Below are 20,332 nucleotides of genomic sequence, written 5' to 3' on the forward strand. Positions count from 1 at the left end.
TACTTTTTCACCTCCAACCCCCTAAAAAAGTTGATAATATGGTGCATCTTTCATATTTTTTTATTGCAGAAGTATTTTATATGCTGCATGCTGGGGGGGGGAACCCTGATATTGGAGTTATTGACATAAAATATAAAAGTTGAGACCATTAACCTCTTGAATATTATACCATTCATTGATACTTTTATAATACATATCCTGTTCTTTTCCCAGAAGAAACAACCAAATCTCACAAGGACAGTTGAAAATATACAGATTAATGAAGAGGATAATGAAATAAGGTACTTTATTTGCTAAATATGTGCAGAAGTAAGCTTGACAGTTGCCATTTCACCAACCATGCACATGCTTATATGTCTTTAAGAAGAAGTTATTTGCTCTGCATGGCATCTCCCAACGTGTATCGGTGATCTTTATCCACATTTCCTACCTCTCACACTTGCTTTGATGCCACATTTCCACTTACCTATAGAAGACCTTCACATCTTCTTGACCTATCTTCAGGCATCAGTAGTGGTCCTCTCAGCTCCATTTCTCTAAGAAGCAGAATCTTGCTTGGACGCCCCATCACGGGGCTCTGGAGGCTCATCTGCACATTTCCATGCCACCCACAGGACTTACTGATTCCTCCTCCCTGTGTCTTAGTCTTTGGCAATAGTCATCATCTTCATCCATATCTTTATGATGTCTTGGCTGAGCTGCCACAGAACCTTGCTTTTCCTTCCCCTTTCTAAACTGTACCCTTGTCTCATTCTCCCGTAAACCCCGGTTCATGAGGTTACCTCCTAGTCAGGATACTTGCAGTGACTTTCTTTTGCATCCTTGATATATATGGCTTCCCTCTAGCTTTTGGAGCCCTTAACTCTTCTCAGTCTGTTTAATATTTTCTCCAAAGCCAAACACAAAAATTGTTTTGAAAACTTTCCATTTACTATAACTGATGCTGATCACTTTTACCTTACCCCATATTGCCTAAATACTAATATTTTGCTTTACCTCCAGTTATAGTTTAGTTTGGCATGTTACTTTCTCTTCAATCATGCCTTTGTATATACATATACACGTATTAAGTACAGATAGGGATTTTTAATATGTGTATATGCATAGGCAGAGAGAATTTTTACATTACTTGGGAAGACTATATTGAAGCAGATAAAGTCTTCCTTCTTCTCTTTAGTATTGTTTATGAAGGTAAACTTCCCACTCAATTTTGTCACCTTTTCTAACTGTATTTACAGAAAAACTGCCTTTTACAATGCCAAGATCATGGTATACTTCAGAATCTCTGTCCAAAAGCAAATAGTGTTTTTCTCATTGTTTTTCAGTATGTTGCAAGAAAAAGAGAGAGAGTTTCAAGAGGTGTAATTGTGGCTTCTATCAACACTGTTACTTTCGTACCTTGGTAAGTTTTTCAAATTCAAGATGAAAGATTTCAAAAAACGATACAACATCTTAGACACTTAAACTCAGAAACGAAATATAGTAAATTGACTATTAAACTGATGTCAGTATGTTAACGGAAGCTGTTACAGTGAATTACATATGCACAATTCAGTTACGTGTGTTCGACATTTTGAAAGACAAGCAGAGATTAGTGGTCCTGATTAGTGGATTCGTCTTGTGTGGGAGGTATACACAAAATTAACAGTGGAGTGTTTGCTATTTTGAGGCCAGAAAAAAAAAATTTGGCAAGGGGAAAAAACAAATTAGGACTAAAGTAATATTAAGAGAGGAAGAGTAAATAAAACCCATTTCAGTTAGGTGTGGCTGCTATAACTTAATAGAAAAAGTATCTCAGGGGACGCCTGGGTGGTTCAGTGGGTTAAAGCCTCTGCCTTCGGCTCAGGTCATGATCCCGGGGTCCTGGGATCGAGCCCCGCATCCGGCTCTCTGCTCAGCGGGGAGCCTGCTTCCTCCTCTCTCTCTGCCTGCCTCTCTGCCTAATTATGATCTCTGTCTGTCAAATAAATAAATAAAATCTTAAAAAAAAAAAAAAAGAAAAAGTATCTCAGAAGCTGAAACAAGTGAATGCCAAAAATGTTTCCTTGCTATTTAAAGGAAAAAGAGAAAGGACCAAAATATCTTAGGAATCAGGAGAAGAAAGTTGTCAAGGTAAAGTGCCGCTTGCCACATGACTGGCAATAATTGTGCCAGTCCAGAGCCCAGGATGCAGTAAACATAAACCAGAAACAGATGCCCGTCGAGATCGTGAAGGACTGTGGAGGGCTTGTGGGAGAAAAGAGTAAGAAACCATGGCCAAGAGGCGCGGATTCTCCTGTTTGCTCTCCTGTCTACTTTCTCAGGGCCCCAGCTGCAGGCTCCAGATTAGTGGGGTTGGGGAGGGGCTGGGGCAAGCACCAGAATGGCACTAACTTGACCCAGCCTCAGTTCCTGCTCTGCTCATTTCTACCTCTGCCGCCAACTGGCTGTTCATTTTGCTGTGGCTCTGGGATCCCCGGCATTTATCAGAGCAGGACATGAGTGTCCTCTCATCTTCCTCAAGCTTTAGTTCTTTCCCTGCATTCCCTCATTATCAGAAGATCATTTACTCTCTGGGGTTCTTAGATGGTTTGTTGGTGAGCTTTGCCTTTGCTTTATAGGTCACTGTCCTTCCAACTTCATTTTTGTCCCAGATTCAGAGATTTATCTCCAGATTGAACCTTCCCAGGGAAGCTGGATCGCAGAGCTTTTTAACTCCTCCAGGGGCTCAATTTGGTAGCTGAAGAACATTTTTCAACAGCCGCAAATAACATGATATAATAATTATGTCACATATTTCTCTAACCCTTTAACCCTGCTATTACACGGACTTCTAAATTAGGCCTTTAATTGGGTCCTTGATCCTATCCAAAGTATAAACAGCACCTTTCTCCCCACCCCCCCACCCCCCGCTCACCATCTGACCTTCTCTCTAAGCTCATGTTTTCTGTCAAACAATGTTAACAAGTAGACATTTTCTCTTGATACTTTTTATTTTCTGGAGCAATACTCTGCAAGGTGAAATCATAGGTTTCTAGAAAAAATAATTTCTCTGCCCTTCAACCCCAACATGAGCCTCGCAGGAGGTTCTCTGCCATTTCACTTCCCTAAAGCGAGACATCCACAAACCACACATTACATGGTTAATTGAGTCTTAAAGTCTCAAGTAACGTCCTCTGTTTGGTTTTGGACTGCATTGATCGCTGGGATCCTGTTTTAGCACACAGGTCTTTAATCATGTGGTTTTTAATTGCGGCATTTGTCCTGTGACATTTGGAAAATGGATTATGATGGGAAAACCCAGGGCACGTGTTTAGGAGGGAAAACAATTGCGTGTTAAAGCAGCCATAGTCAAGCAACTAGGGCGTAGTTAGGAAGAGGAGCAGAGCTTGGCTGGTTCTTGCCGTCTCTCCTTCATAAGTGACTCTCTTGTAACCTCTGTGTTGTAGACCCTCACTCAAGGCTTGTTGAAAGAGTGTGACAGGGTGAATAAACCCTGAATGAACATTTAACCACTAGTAAGGAAGACAGTCCTTCTGAAGTACGTTTTTTTAATTAGTTTGCCAGATGGATAAGTGCTAGAGACCGGCTGTGACACATTATGCCCATAGTTCACAGTGCTGTAGTGTGTACTTAAATAGGTGGAAAGAGGGTAGAGCTCACAGGAAGCGTTCTTACCTCAATAAAATAAAATCTTAAAAATCTTTAAGAAAGCAAAGTGGGGTTTCTTTTTATTGCGTATGTGTGTGCGCATGTGCACGTAATTTGCTGAATTGGGTCAATAGGAAAGTAAAATGTCCAAAGCGAGGGGAAAGAGAGTTGTGGGAAATGACAGTTTTTCTTAAAACGTGAAATATTGTTCATGTTTACAATGAATCAAGCTGGGTTTAAAACGAAGCTCTCGATTGTTGAGAAATTAACTCCTCACACATTATGAGTGGTGAAATCGGAGGTGGCATTCTCCTTCATAAAGTATTGCTCGTCATGTCCACTGAGCTCTCTCAAGACTGAACTCAGGTACCACCACCTCCAAAAAGCCGACTTCCCAAATTTATGGCCAGCTCATTATATTTCACGTGACAGTTCATACATCATGGAATGCCCATGTAATACACACTAATAGGACTTCACAATTACTTTTATAGATGTTTTGTGTCCTCTGCTAAACCATAAGCTCTTACAGGGCATGATTTGTTTCTGAATTTCATTTTGGAATTCCACCAAACTATAGAGCTTATACTTTGTGCATGCAATGATGAATAAATATTTGTCGGCAAGGAAAATGGAGAAGATGGGAATCTCAGAATTGCATTAACGTGAGAACAAAATTTATGAAAATAAAAACAAAAATAGACACAGGAAGGATAAGAAAAAGACAAAAGATCCAGCTCGTCATCCTGAATCTACAGACCCTAAATTCAAAATGTATAGGTATCATGTGTAGTCATTTACTGAGTACCCATTGTGTAAAGCCTTTTGCTTGTCCCTGTATCAGCAGAGGTTTTTAAAACCTGCCAAGGATCTTGAAGTATAATTTGGGAAGAGGGGTGTGATAAAGGAAGAGGTTGGTGAGGGCAGAATATAAGGTGGTAGGAGAGGAAATATACCAAGAAATAAAACAGTAGTAAAAAGCACCAAGATTGAAATGTCATTTGCAGTTGTTGCTATGCATTTTTAAGAGTAGATATAATTTGGATTATAGCCATTTTTTTTAGTTTACAAGGAAGGGGAAAGTTCAGGGAATGAGTCAGATTATGGCAGGGATTTCTCCCTGAAGTGTAGGTTTCACCAACTAAAACAAATTAAGATAAATATTGTAGTACTAGAATAGAAAATGGAATAGTTAGTTCTTTAAATGAAATAACCCATAATTGGAAGGTAAAGAGAAGGAGGGTTTGGTATTTTAAAACGAGGAAAGAAGGTGGAAAGATTATAAGCTAATGAGCTAGAAACAAAAGAAATTGGCTCTAAATGAAAATAGATTAGAGTGGTGTCTATTTGACACCAAACATGAAAATATCTACACAAAAAGTTAAAAATAGATGTAATCGACGAGCTGATTTCAAATATTCATAAGTGGCATCCCACAAGAATTTTTCATTTATTAGCAGTATATAGCCATTTGAGAAAGAAATAAAAGAGTATTTATAGGAAAATTTTGCTCTTCATTCTTCCCACAAATGTGATTCCAACACACTCTAGTAAGTAGGTACATGGTTGGATGAAAGCTTAATATAACCGAGTTATGTCCTCAGATTGCTTATGCCTACAAAAGGAAATAAGGCATATGCATAATAACCTACTTTTAAAAGGAAACTAGAAGTTTATGAACTTAAAAAGCAATGGAAGGAGCTTACAAGGCAAATGCAATAAGAGATCAAAGGCAAGACCACTGCTTACATTGTAGAGGATGTGTCCTTGACATAGGTGTGGAATGGGTGCATCTCCTAGAACTATACACAGGTACACCCATATACAGTTGCCTTATCTGAAAGGAGAGAAATCACTAGCAACAGGAGAAAGGCTTCATCACAAGCTAGATGTTGGAGGTGGCAGATATACTGAGCCAGATCTTGGATGATGGGTAAAATTTTAATAGCAATAGGAAAGGAGTCATCTGGATACTGCAGATGGCATAAACTGAGTCAGGGAGGCCAGAAGATGCAGAGAGTGTGTTCAAGAGTTCATTTGTACAGTTAGTTAGACTCCCAGTGGAAAGTCACACATGAAGGGTTAAAAGGCTGAGAAACAAGGATATGGACATCAGTTTGAAAAATTCCAAGTACAGGACATATACTTTATGGAGTCAGGTAAGGAGATGTTGGAGGGTTGGAAAAGATGTGAGTGATATACAGTCAGAGCCAAGGTTTGGGAAAGTAATGAGAAGTTGGTGTGGCCAGACAGATGGATGGAAGCAGTGAGCTGGAGTCAGAGAGTTCCTTCTACCTAGGAAGCCAGCCTTCCAAACAGGTGAGAGAGAATGATGACCTGGACTAGGGTCAGGGCCAGGGAAATAGGAAAGCATGAACCACTTTGGAGATATGCAGTAAAAGAATCACCACATTTTGGTTACTAGTGGAATGTGAGGCTTGACATCATAGGTAGTATTCAAGGATGATTTGGGGCCTATGGGACTAACCAGGTGGTGGTGCCATTAAAAGAAAATAAGGGAAGGGGGTGTTAAGAAATACTGACCAGTGGCTGAATCTGTTAGACTGGAGATTCAAAGAATAGTCAGGGCTGGAAGTAATAGATTTGGGGTTTGGGAGTCAGCTACAAAGAATTTTCATTGAGACATTGGGAGAAGGACTGCATCATCACGCCCAGTTTGGTTGACTGTAAATAGTGTGACTTTGTAGACACTAGGACAGCAGTGTTTAATGATACTCCCCAGCATGGTAAGTGCTGAAAATAATTATTACAATTAGGCTGGTGGAGAAATTCACAAAAGAAACACAGCCTGGACATTTCCTGCAGACCTGAGCTAAGACAGGAGATAATAGATCCTAGAGTTGAAATATGGATGACCTTGAGTCAGGTTTAGTCATTTGGCACACAGGGCTTGGCAAGATCTGTGACTCTTTACCAGATGTTTCCCAAGAATTTCCAGAGCTTTGGAGGATTTGTTTTTGAACCCCTTCTGTAGACACATTAGAATATAGAGGATAAGAAGGGATTAGACTTGGGTTCAGAACTTGGCTCTGCAACTAGATAAGCTGTATGTCCATTGTCTTAACCCCTGGTTTTTCAGAGATAGTTAAGGGAATAATATGACTCACCCTGCTAATTTCATGAGGTTGTTGCTAGGATCTAGGGTATCATTATAAAAATTGTAGTTTTTGTTCTATGGGAGAACAGTTGTCAAACCTTCAAGTTTATTTTCTTTGCTAAGAGCCCTAGGGACAAAATTAGAAATAGATTTCCATTTTTGCTTCTCTACTTAAGTTTAGAATTTTAAGCTCTTGTTAGCTTTTTAAAAAAATATATCCTTTTGCTTTTGTGTGTGTGTGTGATTCCCTTTTACTTTTTAAATAAAGCTTTAAAATATCTGCTATATTTTTTGGATTTCTGAAGTTTTCTTAATGTTTCTTAATTTTTCTTTCAGGATTTAGTTCTCTTTTCCCAGGTGCAGGTTCTCTAGTTTCTGGAGTTCTCTGGTAAATTGTCATGCAATATGGTTTTTAGAATATTCATTTAGAGAGACTGGACAAAAATACTGCACTTCTTATCACTTATAGTGTGGAATTTTACACAATTTACATATAACCTCTGCACTGATCTCAAATATTTAAAAACTGAGATTCTGGGATTGATAAGGACAAAGAGAAAGAGTATTGAGTAGGGAAGAAAAAGCAACATACATACTCATTTAGGGGTTGTGACTGAAAAAAAAAAAAAACAGTTAAGGAAGTATAGATTCTTGACTTGAAAGTTGAAAATCCTAAAGCCGAGTCCAAAACTCAGTGGATTAACACCAGTTCTGAAGAAATGAAACAATGTCTAGGTTTCATGTTTCAACAAGTACAATAAGCTCTGTTTGGCCAAATGAACCTCCCCAGAGGCTTTGTCAGGATCTGATGCCAGGATTTCTGTCTTTCTTTCCTTGGCTGACAGTACTGAAAGTGAACTTGCGGCTGCTGTTCCTCAGTTGAGAGAAGCGATGGCTTGAACCTGGCTGGGCAGTTGACACAGCAGCATTGCTCAGTGACCACAAGGCTGCTTTTTTTTTATTTTTAAATTTTTTATTTATTTATTTGACAGAGAGAGATCACAAGTAGACAGAGAGGCAGGCAGAGAGAGAGGGAGGGAAGCAGGCTCCCCGCTGAGCAGAGAGCCCGACGCGGGACTCGATCCCAGAACCCTGAGATCATGACCTGAGCCGAAGGCAGCAGCTTAACCCACTGAGCCACTCAGGCGCCCCACAAGGCTGCTTTTTGTTGGTGGTGATCAGCTTCTCCACTAACCATGAAGGTTATCTCCTTCATGCTACTCCATTTCTCTCTAGACACTGTCTGGGTCTTTCAAAGCCTCTCCCCTTACCTACTACCTTCTCATGGCCTGGTTAGAGAAATTCAAGGCTACAAGATAACCCTCTTACCACAAATGGAAACAATCTGTGGTATGCAAACCGGTAAACAGGTGTGAAAGCCACCGGGTATGCATTCAACCATCCTTATGTTCAAAGAATATTTACTGAGTATCTCCTTTGTGTCAGGCACTGTTCTAGGTGTTGGAGCACAGCAGTTAAAAAGACAGACAAATGGAGTGCCTGGGTGGCTCATCAGTTAAGTGTCTACCTTCGGCTTAGTTTATGATCCTAGGGTCCTGGGATCAAGCCCCGCCTAGGGCTTCCTGCTCAGCCAGGAGTCTGTTTCTCCCTCTGCCCCTCCCCTCTGCTCACTCTTGCTCTCTCTCTCTCTCTCAAGAAATAAATAAAATCTTTAAAAAAAAAAAAAAAAAAAAAAAGGTGGCCAAAACTCTGTGTCCTTATGGAGCATACGTTCTAATGGGTGGAGAGACTCAAACAGTAAGATCATTTCAGATAATGTTAAATGTTAACAGGAAGATCAGAGAGAGTGACTAGTCATTGCATTTGGGGAAAGGTTTGTCAAGTGCTTTTAGGCTGTGTAAGTGAAGCGGTTATTTTAAGTCTATGACTCAATATGGAGTCCTATGAATTCAGCTATTGAGAATGAAAAGGCGGCAGAAAGCAGATACACCATAACCTCTCTCTCTTTTCTTTCCTCTCTAGGCGGGTAACAGTTCATGTTTGCTTCATAAATGAAGCAGCTTTAAACAAATTCATATTCTGTCTGGAGTGACAGACTGCATTTTTATCTGTTCTTGCTACCCATGACTCTATATGGATGATTCACAAATTGGAACAAAGTGTTTTACTGTGAAACTGGCGCTGAATTAATCATCTATAAAGAAGAACTTGCATGGAGCAGGACTCTATTTTAAGGACCTGGGGGACTTGTGGTCTCATTTAGAACTTGCAACTGATGTTGGGAGAGAAAGCACGTGTCCCAGACTGCATGCACCATTTTGCATGCCTCCAGAAGTGTCTAATTGCTGAAAAGCCACATAGCTTGATTTTCAGTTACAACCTGCAGTGCATAGTTATCTTGGCCTCTGCAAGTAGATTTCATCCTGAATAGTGGGGGGTAATAATTTTTCTCAAAGGGATCCAGAAAAAAACTTTAAAACAAATGTCAATAACATCAACAACTCTACATAGAGAAGACAGTGGGGATAAAATAATTGGAGTAGGCAACATGTCAGCCTTGTAGATGCTAATGAATGGTCTGGGTCTGATCTCGGTCTCTTCTCGACATAAACCTGTATCCCCCCAGACAAATGGACATGGTTAGCTAGATCTAACCATGACTATGAGCCAGTATTGAATTAGAACATTGATGTCATCAACAAAATGAAACACAACCTACAGAATGGGAGAAAATGATTGCATATCATGTATCTGATAAGGGGCTAATAATTAAAATCTACGAAGAACTCCTACAACTCAATAGAAAGAATATATATAATTTAAAAATGGGCAGAAGATCTGAATAGACAGTCTTCCAAAGAGGAGCTACAGATGCCTAACAGATAAATGAAAAGTTGCTGAACATTAGTCACCAGAGCAATGCAAATCAAAACCACAATGAGAGATACCCTATACCTGTTAGAATGGCTATTATCTGAAAAATGATAGTAAGTATCGGTAAGGATGTGGAGAAAAAGGGAACCCTTGTGCCCTGTTGGTGGAAGTGCATATTGGTGCCATCACTATGGAAAATTTTGAGTTTGCTCAAAAAATTTAAAATACAACTGCCATATTATCCAGGAATTCCATTTCTGGGAATTTATCCAAGGAAAATGAAAACACTAATTCTAAAAGATGTATAAACCCCTATGTTCTTTGCATTATTTACAGTGGCCAAGATATGGAAACAATTATATAAGTGTCCATCAATGAGTGAATGGATAAAGAAGATGTGTGTATGTGTACATTTACCTATATGTGTGTGCATACCCCCCCACACACAATGGATTATCATTCAGCTCTAAAAATGAAATCTTGTCATTTGTGATAATATGGATGGACCTTGAGGGCATTAGGCTAAGTGAAACAAGTCAGAACAACAAATACCATATGATCTCTTGTATGTGGAGTCTAAAAAAATGAAAGACAATTAAAAATACCAAGCTCATATATACAAAGAAAAGATTGGTGGTTGCAAGGGATGGGGTGGGGTAATAAATGAATGAACTAGGTTTTTTGTTTAAGTTTAATAAAAACATAAAAATAATAACCCCCCCCCAAATATTGATGCCTTTACAGAGAGGAGAATTTCCAAAAGACTTAGGGCCCAAAGCTAAGAACACTGAATATCAGGACAGTCACTGAGGAACACATTCAACACCCTTTTCCCCTGCCACTATCAGAGTGTATAAATTGTGCTTGCAAAATATATTATGAAATGTTTATATTCTAAAAATACTACAGAGTTATGTAAAGGGACTACATAGAAATTGCTGAATATATGAAGGTGCAATTTTCAATTTACATCATGAGAGAAAGTAAAAATAAATTATATTTAGTATCTAAGAAAACCACACCCACATTATAATATGGGTATTGAAAACTAGGTTACTTGGCTTTTATAAGGCAGCAAGGAATCAGGAAATTTTAGTTATTTCTCATATAATCACCATTATCAGCTTAAAGGATCCATTTATTTAAAATCAGTCACTGTATATTCATTAATGTTTATGAAATAAAACTAGCGAACTTTACGTAGTTACACATGTCAGTTTGCTATTTAAAAACATGTAACAGCGTTTGTCCTATTAAGAGTGAATTTGGTAAGAATTCCAAAGATGGACATCATGCTTTTAAACTAAAGTTGTTAAGACATTATGTGAATTTCCATTACCAATTTTTTTATAGGCAAATAAGCATCTGACTGAAATGAATTCTTACGGTTTATTTTGATGAAGATACTTTTACTATATCATGAACAGATACATAAAGGAATCCAAAGCTCTCTATTGTAACTTAATTCTTGTTATAACATTGTTGTCATGTTCTACCCCCTCAGATGACCATTTGCAGTGTAGTGATTAAAAAAAAAAAAATCATGAAAAACTGTGAGCTTTCCTTTGATTTCAAAAGTCCAAGAATTTCTAGCATAGTTGGCTTTTAGATTATGTTCAAAGCAGATCCAAATCAACTCCAGTGAAGTGGCCTTTGCTCTTTTTTTGTACCAAAGAGCCCAGATGCTTTCTATGATCCCTTCCTTCTCTAAAGTGCTGGGGTTCCTTAAAAGGTAGTCATTTCTCTAAGATACAACCCAGGTGCTTTGGGAAACTGCATTGACTTATTCAGGCCCTTAAATATCCCCCGATACAATCGATTAGTAATAAACCCAGAGATCAGTTTATTTGCTGAAAGGACCTGTCTCAGTGTGTGACATTGATTATTTTGAGAAAAATAGATATAAATATGTATGAATTATATGTGTAGGTCAGGTGTAGATTGAGAAAATTGGTACTTCTCAGTTTAATAATTTGATTTATTTCACCAATGGTTTCGAATCGCTTAGGCATGAGAAAATGCTGTTTAGTGGGCTTGAGAGTACAAGAAAAACACTTGTTCTCAAAGCTAGGAGCTGGGTTTTAACACTCAAGGAGATGGTTCTAATCAATAGACTTAAATAAACGAATTCAGCAAGTTATGAAATATGGCATGGTAGGCAAGGGGTAATATATTCTGCCTAATTAAATATATTGGTTCATTGAGAGTTACGTGAATTATCAATTTTTAAAACACTAAAGTATGATAAAATGCATGAACAGTAGAAAAAGGCTGAACATTATTTTGGATGCTAGCTGCTTGGGAATTGTCATATCTGCTTTGAGATAAATATATATATATAGATATATATAGAACTATATATCTTTGTTTTATCCAGTACATGTGCTGAATATCCTTCAGAAATCATGGAAAACTCACAACTGATACTATAAACCATGAAATCACCTTTTAAATTGGTGCCATGTATCTGATAGTTCTCTTGTGTAACATTTCAAAACTGCCTTTTAAAATGATCTCCGAAGTCTGCAGATTCTAAATTATACTAAAAGCTTTGCACCTCTGGTGGAACACAAGCCTATAAAGAGACCAGCTCTATGATAAATGGTGCCTGTTCAGTGATATTGAAGTGTTGCTGGATTTTGTATTAAAATCTTACATGTTCACCACACTGCCACTTTTAAATGAGTCAGACAAATGTTTTTTTTTTCAACATGATAATAGCATAAGTACCCTATTCTCTTTAAAAAAGGATTAAGTATGTGAAGAATGAAAATGTATGAGAAAGTATGTGTTTATAATGCAGTGTTTGCTTTTAATAAGAATTAAACACATTTCTTTGAGTATTAAAGTACTTTGGGGCAACTGTGGCATATTTTGGTATTCTAGTTCAACTGAGGTTTGAAAGTAACAGAAAAAGCATTCAGAATTCATGGCTATCTCTTAATGTTTTTGTGCAGCTGGGTTTGGGTTTCAAAATGTAATTCCAATATGAGGGCTTTAGCCATTCCCACCCATTCTTTAAGAAATCTTTTTCAAAAAGAGTCTGGAACAGCGAGGTGGTTGTGTGGGAAAATTGTCAGAAGCCTCCCCTCTGCTTTAACTGATGTTGGTTAAGTCACCTCTTCTCTTTGGATCTCAATTTTTTATTTATCTTTATGGTGAAGTTGGAGGTCACATTGCCTTAGGTGTGAGCCCTATTGATATGTGACTGACAAAGACTATAAAAGAGATCTGGAATTATTCCATATAAAATGTTCAGCTCTGATCTCTGTGAATAAGCAATTTGAACATAAAAAGTCATTGCTATTCTTATCTATAATGTAAATAGGTTCCATTAGTAAAAGTAAAATTCAGTCTCCTGTAGGGTGAATTGGATAACCATTTACACAAGAGATGGCTTTTTCCTTTGCTTAAGTAAACATTTTTGGATCACCTCTGAAGAACAAAAACCACAATTACGTTTTAGAAAGAGATACTATAAGATATGTGTAACTTTTAGAATTGCACCAAATTAAGCTTATTTAAATGCTCTCATTTTATTAAAAGCTTAGAGCACAAAATGTAAGATGCTCGAAGTTTTTGAGTGCCAAGAGATCATTTATAATCCATTTGGAAAGGGGTCATCCATAAATTACATTTTAAAATTTGAAAGTGGTATAAGAATTTTAATTAAGCCAGCTTGTCTTTGAAACAGTATTATTTTGTGAGATTGGCAGTAAAATATAAACATTCAGATTGAAAGTCTAGTAATTTATGTGTTTGATCACACAATTTATGATGTTGCTGCTTTCCATTAACAAGTCTGGAAATGCCTTTGTTACAGATAAAATAATGGTACTTTCATTTCCTAACAAGATGTTTTAGAAATAATTTATATTAAAGTGGATATTCATAATCCTAAAATGTTTCCTAAGCACTGTAAATTTATAACTGCCATCTCCAACTATGTCCTTATGATGTTATTTTTAAAAATATAATTAAGATAATTGTTTAAACTAAAAACCATAGTATTTTCAATTACTTGATTTCTCAGCTATAAGACTCAAAAATTTTCAATAAGAATATCTTATTCTATATTCTACGGATTAATGTGTGATTATAGTGTCCACTTGTCACTATTTTTTAAATCGATGGACTTGAAAGTATTCAAACATTTAGATGGATGCATAGATATATTGCTAGTTCAGTCATAGATTGGAGTTTGCATATTGTAATGTAAATGTATGTCAACACTATTCTAGTTTATTATGACTGAAGTGTAAGTAAATAAAAAAGGTTGTAAAATGTGATGTGTATGTGTATATACTATATGTGTACTTTTTAAACTAGGTTTATGTCCTGACCCCTTTTTATACAGGTTGAATTTGAAATTACATTATATATACATATACTTTATTGTTCTAAATAAAGAATTTTATGCACTCTCAGAAGTTTGCCCTGTTGTTTGATATCTCAAGGCTATCACACATATTTAAAACATGGTTGAGGGGGGTCCTTGCCTAGCAGTCAACTGGACATACGCCTCTTGGTTTTGGCTTAGGTCAATAAATTGAACTCATGCTCAGCAAGGAGTCTGTTTAAGATTTGTTCTCTCCCTCCCCCTCCTGCTTGTGTTCTCTAAAATAAATAAATCTTTTAAAAAAAATGGTTGAGCATTTATTAAGCTAAAATTAAATTTTTCTACAAAAACTCATTAATCTAGATTTTGTTGCCATATGAACATGAGATAAATTATTTCAATTTAATAAATATTAACCAGTTACTGTCTTTGATTACCTGACCCATTAAGTTAACATTGTTTGATCTCAACATTGTTTCTAATGGGGAAAAGATGTGAAAACCACTGTACTTTGTATAAAACAACACTGAAGTAATTACCTAAGTGCAAAGCTTGGAGCATGTCCTTAAAGCATGCAAGAAAGAAATGGATATAGATTAGGCAAGATTATGGAGGAGTTGATATTTGGGCTAAGATTTACAAGGGTGAGACAAATTTTGACAGAATTATACCCAGTTTGAGCAACACTTTCCAAAGCAAGAAGCAAGAAAACTTCTTAGCTTATTCTATCGAAACAACCCAGCATGCCCTGAGCATATAATACAAAAAGAGATAGAAAGAGAGATGAGAGCACAGCCTTGAATACCACAAGGAGAGTAGATATCCTTAGGGACCATGGGAAACTTCCCATGTGTATTTCTGAGAAGAGGAATGGCGAGATGAAACACCATGGTGGCTCATTCGATTTAGGCAATGAATCGTTATCTTGCTTAACCTCTGGTTGGTTTTTGACTCTTGAGACCACATCCCCTAGTTTTATGACACAATACTTTTTCACCCATTTCTTTCCAACTTTGCTGATTCTGCCTCCTCTGCTCAATGTTTATATTGCAAACTTTTGCCAATATAAGCCTAGACAACTAAATAGCTCCTACCTGATTACACATCACTAGCCCTTTTTCAATCAGTTCCTTAAGTTAGAGTGAATAATTCAGAGAAATCTGCTGTTACTTTTCTCTGGTTAAAACATTTAAATGATTTCTCATTACTTTCAAAGAGAACCCAAATGCCTTAACAAGGCCCTGCTTGGTCCATCTCATTTTGAGGGGGGAATAGGGGTGGGATCGGTAATTGATTTCTTTCCCCTTTAAGTCATGAACATTGTGAGGGGTAGGACCATGAATATTTATACCACTGTAATTCCCTAAATTTTAATATACATAATAAATGTATAATTAAAAAAACTTGAACTGAACAGATATTACCTAATGTCTAATAAATTATTTTCTATAATGTTTTATTATGAACAATTTGAAATATATATAATGGGCAGAGTAGTATAATGAAACCCTATGTAAGCATAACTTAGCTTCAACTCGACTCAACTACTGAAGGATCTTGTTTTATCTAAGTCTGCTATCTATACCCCTTCTCCACCGCCCTTTCATTTTTTTTTTTAATTTTAAAAAACATTTTTTTCCAAGATTTTATTCATTTATTTGACAGAGAACACAAGTAAGCAGAGAGGCAGGCAGAGAGAGAGGAGGAAGCAGGCTCCCTGCCAAGCAGAGAGCCCGATGCGGGGCTCGATCCCAGGACCCCGGGATCATGACCTGAGCCAAAGGCAGAGGCTTTAACCCGCTGAGCCACCCAGGTACTCCTTCATATTATTTGTAGGTCAATACCTAAGAATATTTGAACTGTAAGTATTTGTATGTGTATTTCTAAATTATAACTTTTTACAACATAACCACAGTACACTTGTCACACCTAAGAAAAATGAACAATTTCTTAATATTAAAGAGTCAATAAGTATTCACATTTCAATTCTCATATCATTGTACATTTCAGTATTGCACTACAGCAGGGCATAAACTAAAGGCAAAGTCTCCCTTTTACATTGAATTTAGGTTCTCCCAGAGATCAACACCAATAACTACTTGGTGTTAACTTCCAGAACTTTTTGGCATGAGCATACTGTATATGTATCTAAGTATGTATATATGTATACATGTATATGTATAATACTATTCTCTAACCTTACCTTTTCCACTTATTAGAAGAATTTGTAACACTCTGGATCAGCCCACATAAACCTTTATCCGCTGTGCCATAATGGCCAGAAAATTACAGACGGACATTGAGATCGTAATATAATATGTGCTCTTTGGAATTCCAGTCCATAATTAGCAACATCCAATGTACTTTTAGAACTTTTCCTTCATCATCTTATTCAAAATTAATATGAGGCTCTCTTCTAAGAATATATCTACCTCTTCAGCCCTCTCAGTTAGGGGGTGTTTACTTTCCATAACTGTCACTGGGTTCAGAAATGGGTCCTCTGCTCTTTGTTGCTTCTTCGGTTTTATTTTCTACTCCCTAAGCCCTCCCAGATTTGAATCTCATATTATTAGACTATATATCCACTGCCACTCAGTGTTGCTTCCATGTAGAACTCCCAGGTTCCTCTCTCTCATTTCTTAATGGTGTTAGCCCCTGGATCACTGTCACTCAATTCATTTGTATTCCTGTCCTAATTCTTGGGATTTTGTTATGCACGTAAGTGATCCTTTCAACATCCTGTCTTTTCAGGTCCTTGGAACTTTTCTCCTAATGAACCACTTCTCAACACCCCCCTAGCCACTTAGCCTGATGGTCTTCTTACAGACTTTATCATTGCCGTTAACTGTAACCCATTCATATTTCAATTCCATATATTCCATCTCTGACCACGATTTTGTATCTTTCCAATTTACTCCCTTTGATCCAGTGGGACTGTCAATCTATGATTCTACCATTTTCCACTAACTGTTAATCTTTAATGTCCTCTTTCCTCTCCTTAAACAGGTTAAAATCCACAGTCCAGCATCATAATCACTCTCTTGTGTATACTTTCTTCTTGATCCCTCTCAGTTCTTAATATTTGCCTGGTAAATGATAGTTCTCCACCCACTCTTTATCTGCACTTGTATGGTTAAATATGACTGGTATAAATTACACCATCATGCTTACTCGTTTCTTTATAGAGTCCTTCCTGTCAAGTGGGTCTTAATGCTGATCCAACAATTACATTTCTTGTCTATTGCTCTTCTCTAGTACTTTTGCTTTTCCATTTTCATAGCTATTTTATACATTTTCTCTCCCCGACCCCTCACTGCACTCCCCATTCTCACTCTTAGCTCATAATCTTGATGGCTGTTTTACCTTGAAAATTGAAAATAAATAAATAAATAAATAAATAAATAAATAAAAGAGAACTTCCAAACATTCCTAACACCAGGAGGCTGATTTTCTGTGAAATTAAAGAAACTTAAATTTATGGTCCTCATACATCATAGATCTTTTTATACATGATAGGAAGGAGTTAGCAATGTATTCAGGTAGTAATATGTTTTTGTAAAATTTGCAGTCACTTCCATTTATCTTTAAGGTATTAGTGTTCTGGTGTGGAAATGGCTTCTAGAAACACTCCCATTGACCACTGTCCCAGTTCACTAGGACACCATGACCAAAAAATGTGTGTGAGCAGAGGCTGCATTAGGATGTCCTAGTGAATGTGTCTTATGGACCTGGTACCAGAATTATGTGGGTAATGGATGAGAAACAAGGTTTGAAATGAATGGAGGCAGAAGCCAGTTTGTGAAAATTCTCACGGTCATCACAGTCACCTGATGTGTAAAATTACAGGTGGAAGAATCAGTTTTCATTAATGCCTGCCCAAGTCCTTGATAGCTTTCCCCAACAAGAAAATTTTAAGTAATATACACAAAATCATACATTTTTTCCTCTTAATTGTGAGGAAACACAATAGAATTTAATAAAATTGCTATGTTTATAGAACCAGGAAATCTGTATATGAGAACACATGTTTTAGGTTTCTCAATGTACTGGTCTTGACAAATGTGTAGTGTTATACACCCACCACTAAAGAACATTCAGAACTGTTTGATTGCCCTAAAAATTCCCTTGTGCTTTATGTATTCAACATTTCTACCTCCCCCATACCTCTAGAAATCACTGTTTTTTAATTTTCTTTACAGTTTCTACTTTTCCCCATTATCTGGATGTGTCACAATTTGGTTATCCATTTACCTATTAAGGACATCTTCAGTTGTTTCCAGTTTTTGGGTGATTATGAATTACGCTTCTATAAACATTCATTTTTTTGGGAGACATAAATTTTCAAATCAGTTGGGTAAATGCCTAGGAATATTTTTGTGGACTATCTAGTATAACTATGTTTAGGTTTGTAAAAAACACAAAACTGTCTTCTAAAATGGCTGTACCACTTTGCAATCCCAGCAGCTAGGAATGAAAAGTCCTGCTGTTCCACATCCTCTCCAGCAATTTTTATTGTCAGTTTGTTGGATTTTAGCCATTCTAAGAGGTGGGTAATAGTGTATCATTATTATTTTGCTAATGACAAATGATGATGAACATCTTTTCATAAGCTCACTTGCCATCTGTTTATCTTCCTGGGTGAGGTGTCTTGTCAAATCTTTTGTCCATTTTTAAATTGGGTTGTTTCCTTACTATTATGTTATTGTATATTTTAGATACAAATCCTATGTTAGATATGTGTTCTGTACATATTTGCTACAGTTTGTGGCTTATTTTTTCATTCTCCTAAGAATGGCTTTCACAAGCAGCTTCAAGCATTTCTTTAAACTTACTTTAAAATGTTCTGAAGAGATTTTGTGTAATAAGATGGTCTGCCCAATGTAAAGCTGTTGGAACATAATGACATTTTAAGGACTTTTGACTTTTTTTTTTTTTAAAGATTTTATTTATTTATTTGAGAGCAAGATAGTGAGAGAGAGCATGAGGAAGGAGAAGGTCACAGGGAGAAGCAGACTCCCCATGGAGCTGGGAGCCCGATGTGGGACTCGATCCCGGGACCCTGGGATCATGACCTGAGCCGAAGGCAGTCGTCCAACCAACTGAGCCACCCAGGCGTCCCGGACTTTTGACTTTTAAGGACATCTAACATACAGTTTTAAAAACTCAAAGGAAAAAATCAAAACACATTAGAAGAAAAAAAGAGAAAACTCGGACATATTATCTAACTCCAACCTGGAAAGATGTTTTGGAATAGCTCATCAAAACAACCGAGAAATTGTAAACTCCTAATTCAAATGTATTAAATGGGTATAAAGATTCTGTAATCTTTATATTTATTTATTAAAAATGTAGGAGTTTTAAGGAGATGGTGGAGTAGGAGAATCTTGAGTTCACCTTGTCCCATGGACACACATACATTACAACTACATCCATGCAACTAACTCTGAAAACCACCTGAAGAATTGCAGAACAGACCTTTCACAGCTAATCATAGAAAGGAAGCCACATCAAAAAGGGTAGGAGGGATAGAGACATAGCTGGGAACCAAAGGCCTGGCAGGACTAACTACAAACAAGAAGGACATCACAAGCATGGAAAAACAAAAGGACCAGATCCCACACTGAGCATCCCTAGTATCAGGGACCTGCACTGGGAATACAATTCCTATAACATCTAGTTTTGAAAAACAGCAGGACTTAATTCTGAGAACTTTATTTTATTTTTTGTTTTTGTTTTAAAGATTTTATTTATTTATTTGAGAGAGAGAGGGCATGAGAGAGAGAGAGCATGACAGGAGAGAGGTCTGCGGGAGAAGCAGACTCCCTGCTGAGCAGGGAGCCTGATGTGGGACAGGATCCCAGGACTCCAGGATCATGACCTGAACCAAAGGCAGTTGCTTAACCAACTGAGTCACCAAGTGCCCAACTCTGGGAACTTTAAAAATCAGTGGGGCTTAACATCAACAGCTTAAAAACCAGCATGCTTAACTCCAGGAGACCCAAAGGGTGGTAGAAAACTGAGTCATTCCTCTTAAAAAGTCAACACACTAAATAATTTGGCCGAAGACACACAGTTCAGAAGCAGCAGTTTGAAAAGTGCTTGGGGAGTATGTGAAGGAGATTCATTGACTAATCTTAGAATATTTGCTGGAGGGGCAAGGATATGCAGGAGATTTCTCCAGGAACAAAGGTGCTGGTGGATGCCATTTGCTTTTTGATCCCCCAATCTAGATAGCCAGACACTTTCTGGAACCAGTGCTAACACCCTCCATCTATCTTGTTAGAACCACATGACCTGCCCCAGTATTCCTCTATGAACCCACTGTATCCAACTCCCTGCCTCAACAGGCATCCCTCCAAAGCAGCTTCTGACCTGCTGTAACTGGCAGGCTGCCCCAGCCATGACTGACA

General features: G+C 37.4%; 1 protein-coding gene across 1 annotated transcript in view; it reads left to right on the plus strand.

The window, feature by feature from the left end:
- Nucleotides 1-9,414, plus strand: part of LOC111142191 (KIT ligand) — an 83,379-nt gene extending 73,965 nt beyond the window's left edge. The window contains exons 8-10 of the mRNA XM_022495203.1: nt 214-281; nt 1,326-1,402; nt 8,732-9,414. Coding sequence (XP_022350911.1) covers nt 214-281; nt 1,326-1,365 — 108 coding nt within the window. The 3' untranslated portion in view covers nt 1,366-1,402; nt 8,732-9,414. The remainder of the gene's footprint in view (nt 1-213; nt 282-1,325; nt 1,403-8,731) is intronic.
- The last annotated feature ends 10,918 nt before the right edge of the window (nt 9,415-20,332 follow it).

Source organism: Enhydra lutris, unplaced genomic scaffold (assembly GCF_002288905.1).
Source record: "Enhydra lutris kenyoni isolate GAN:26980312 unplaced genomic scaffold, ASM228890v2 scaffoldscaffold7, whole genome shotgun sequence".
NCBI lineage: Eukaryota > Metazoa > Chordata > Mammalia > Carnivora > Mustelidae > Enhydra > Enhydra lutris.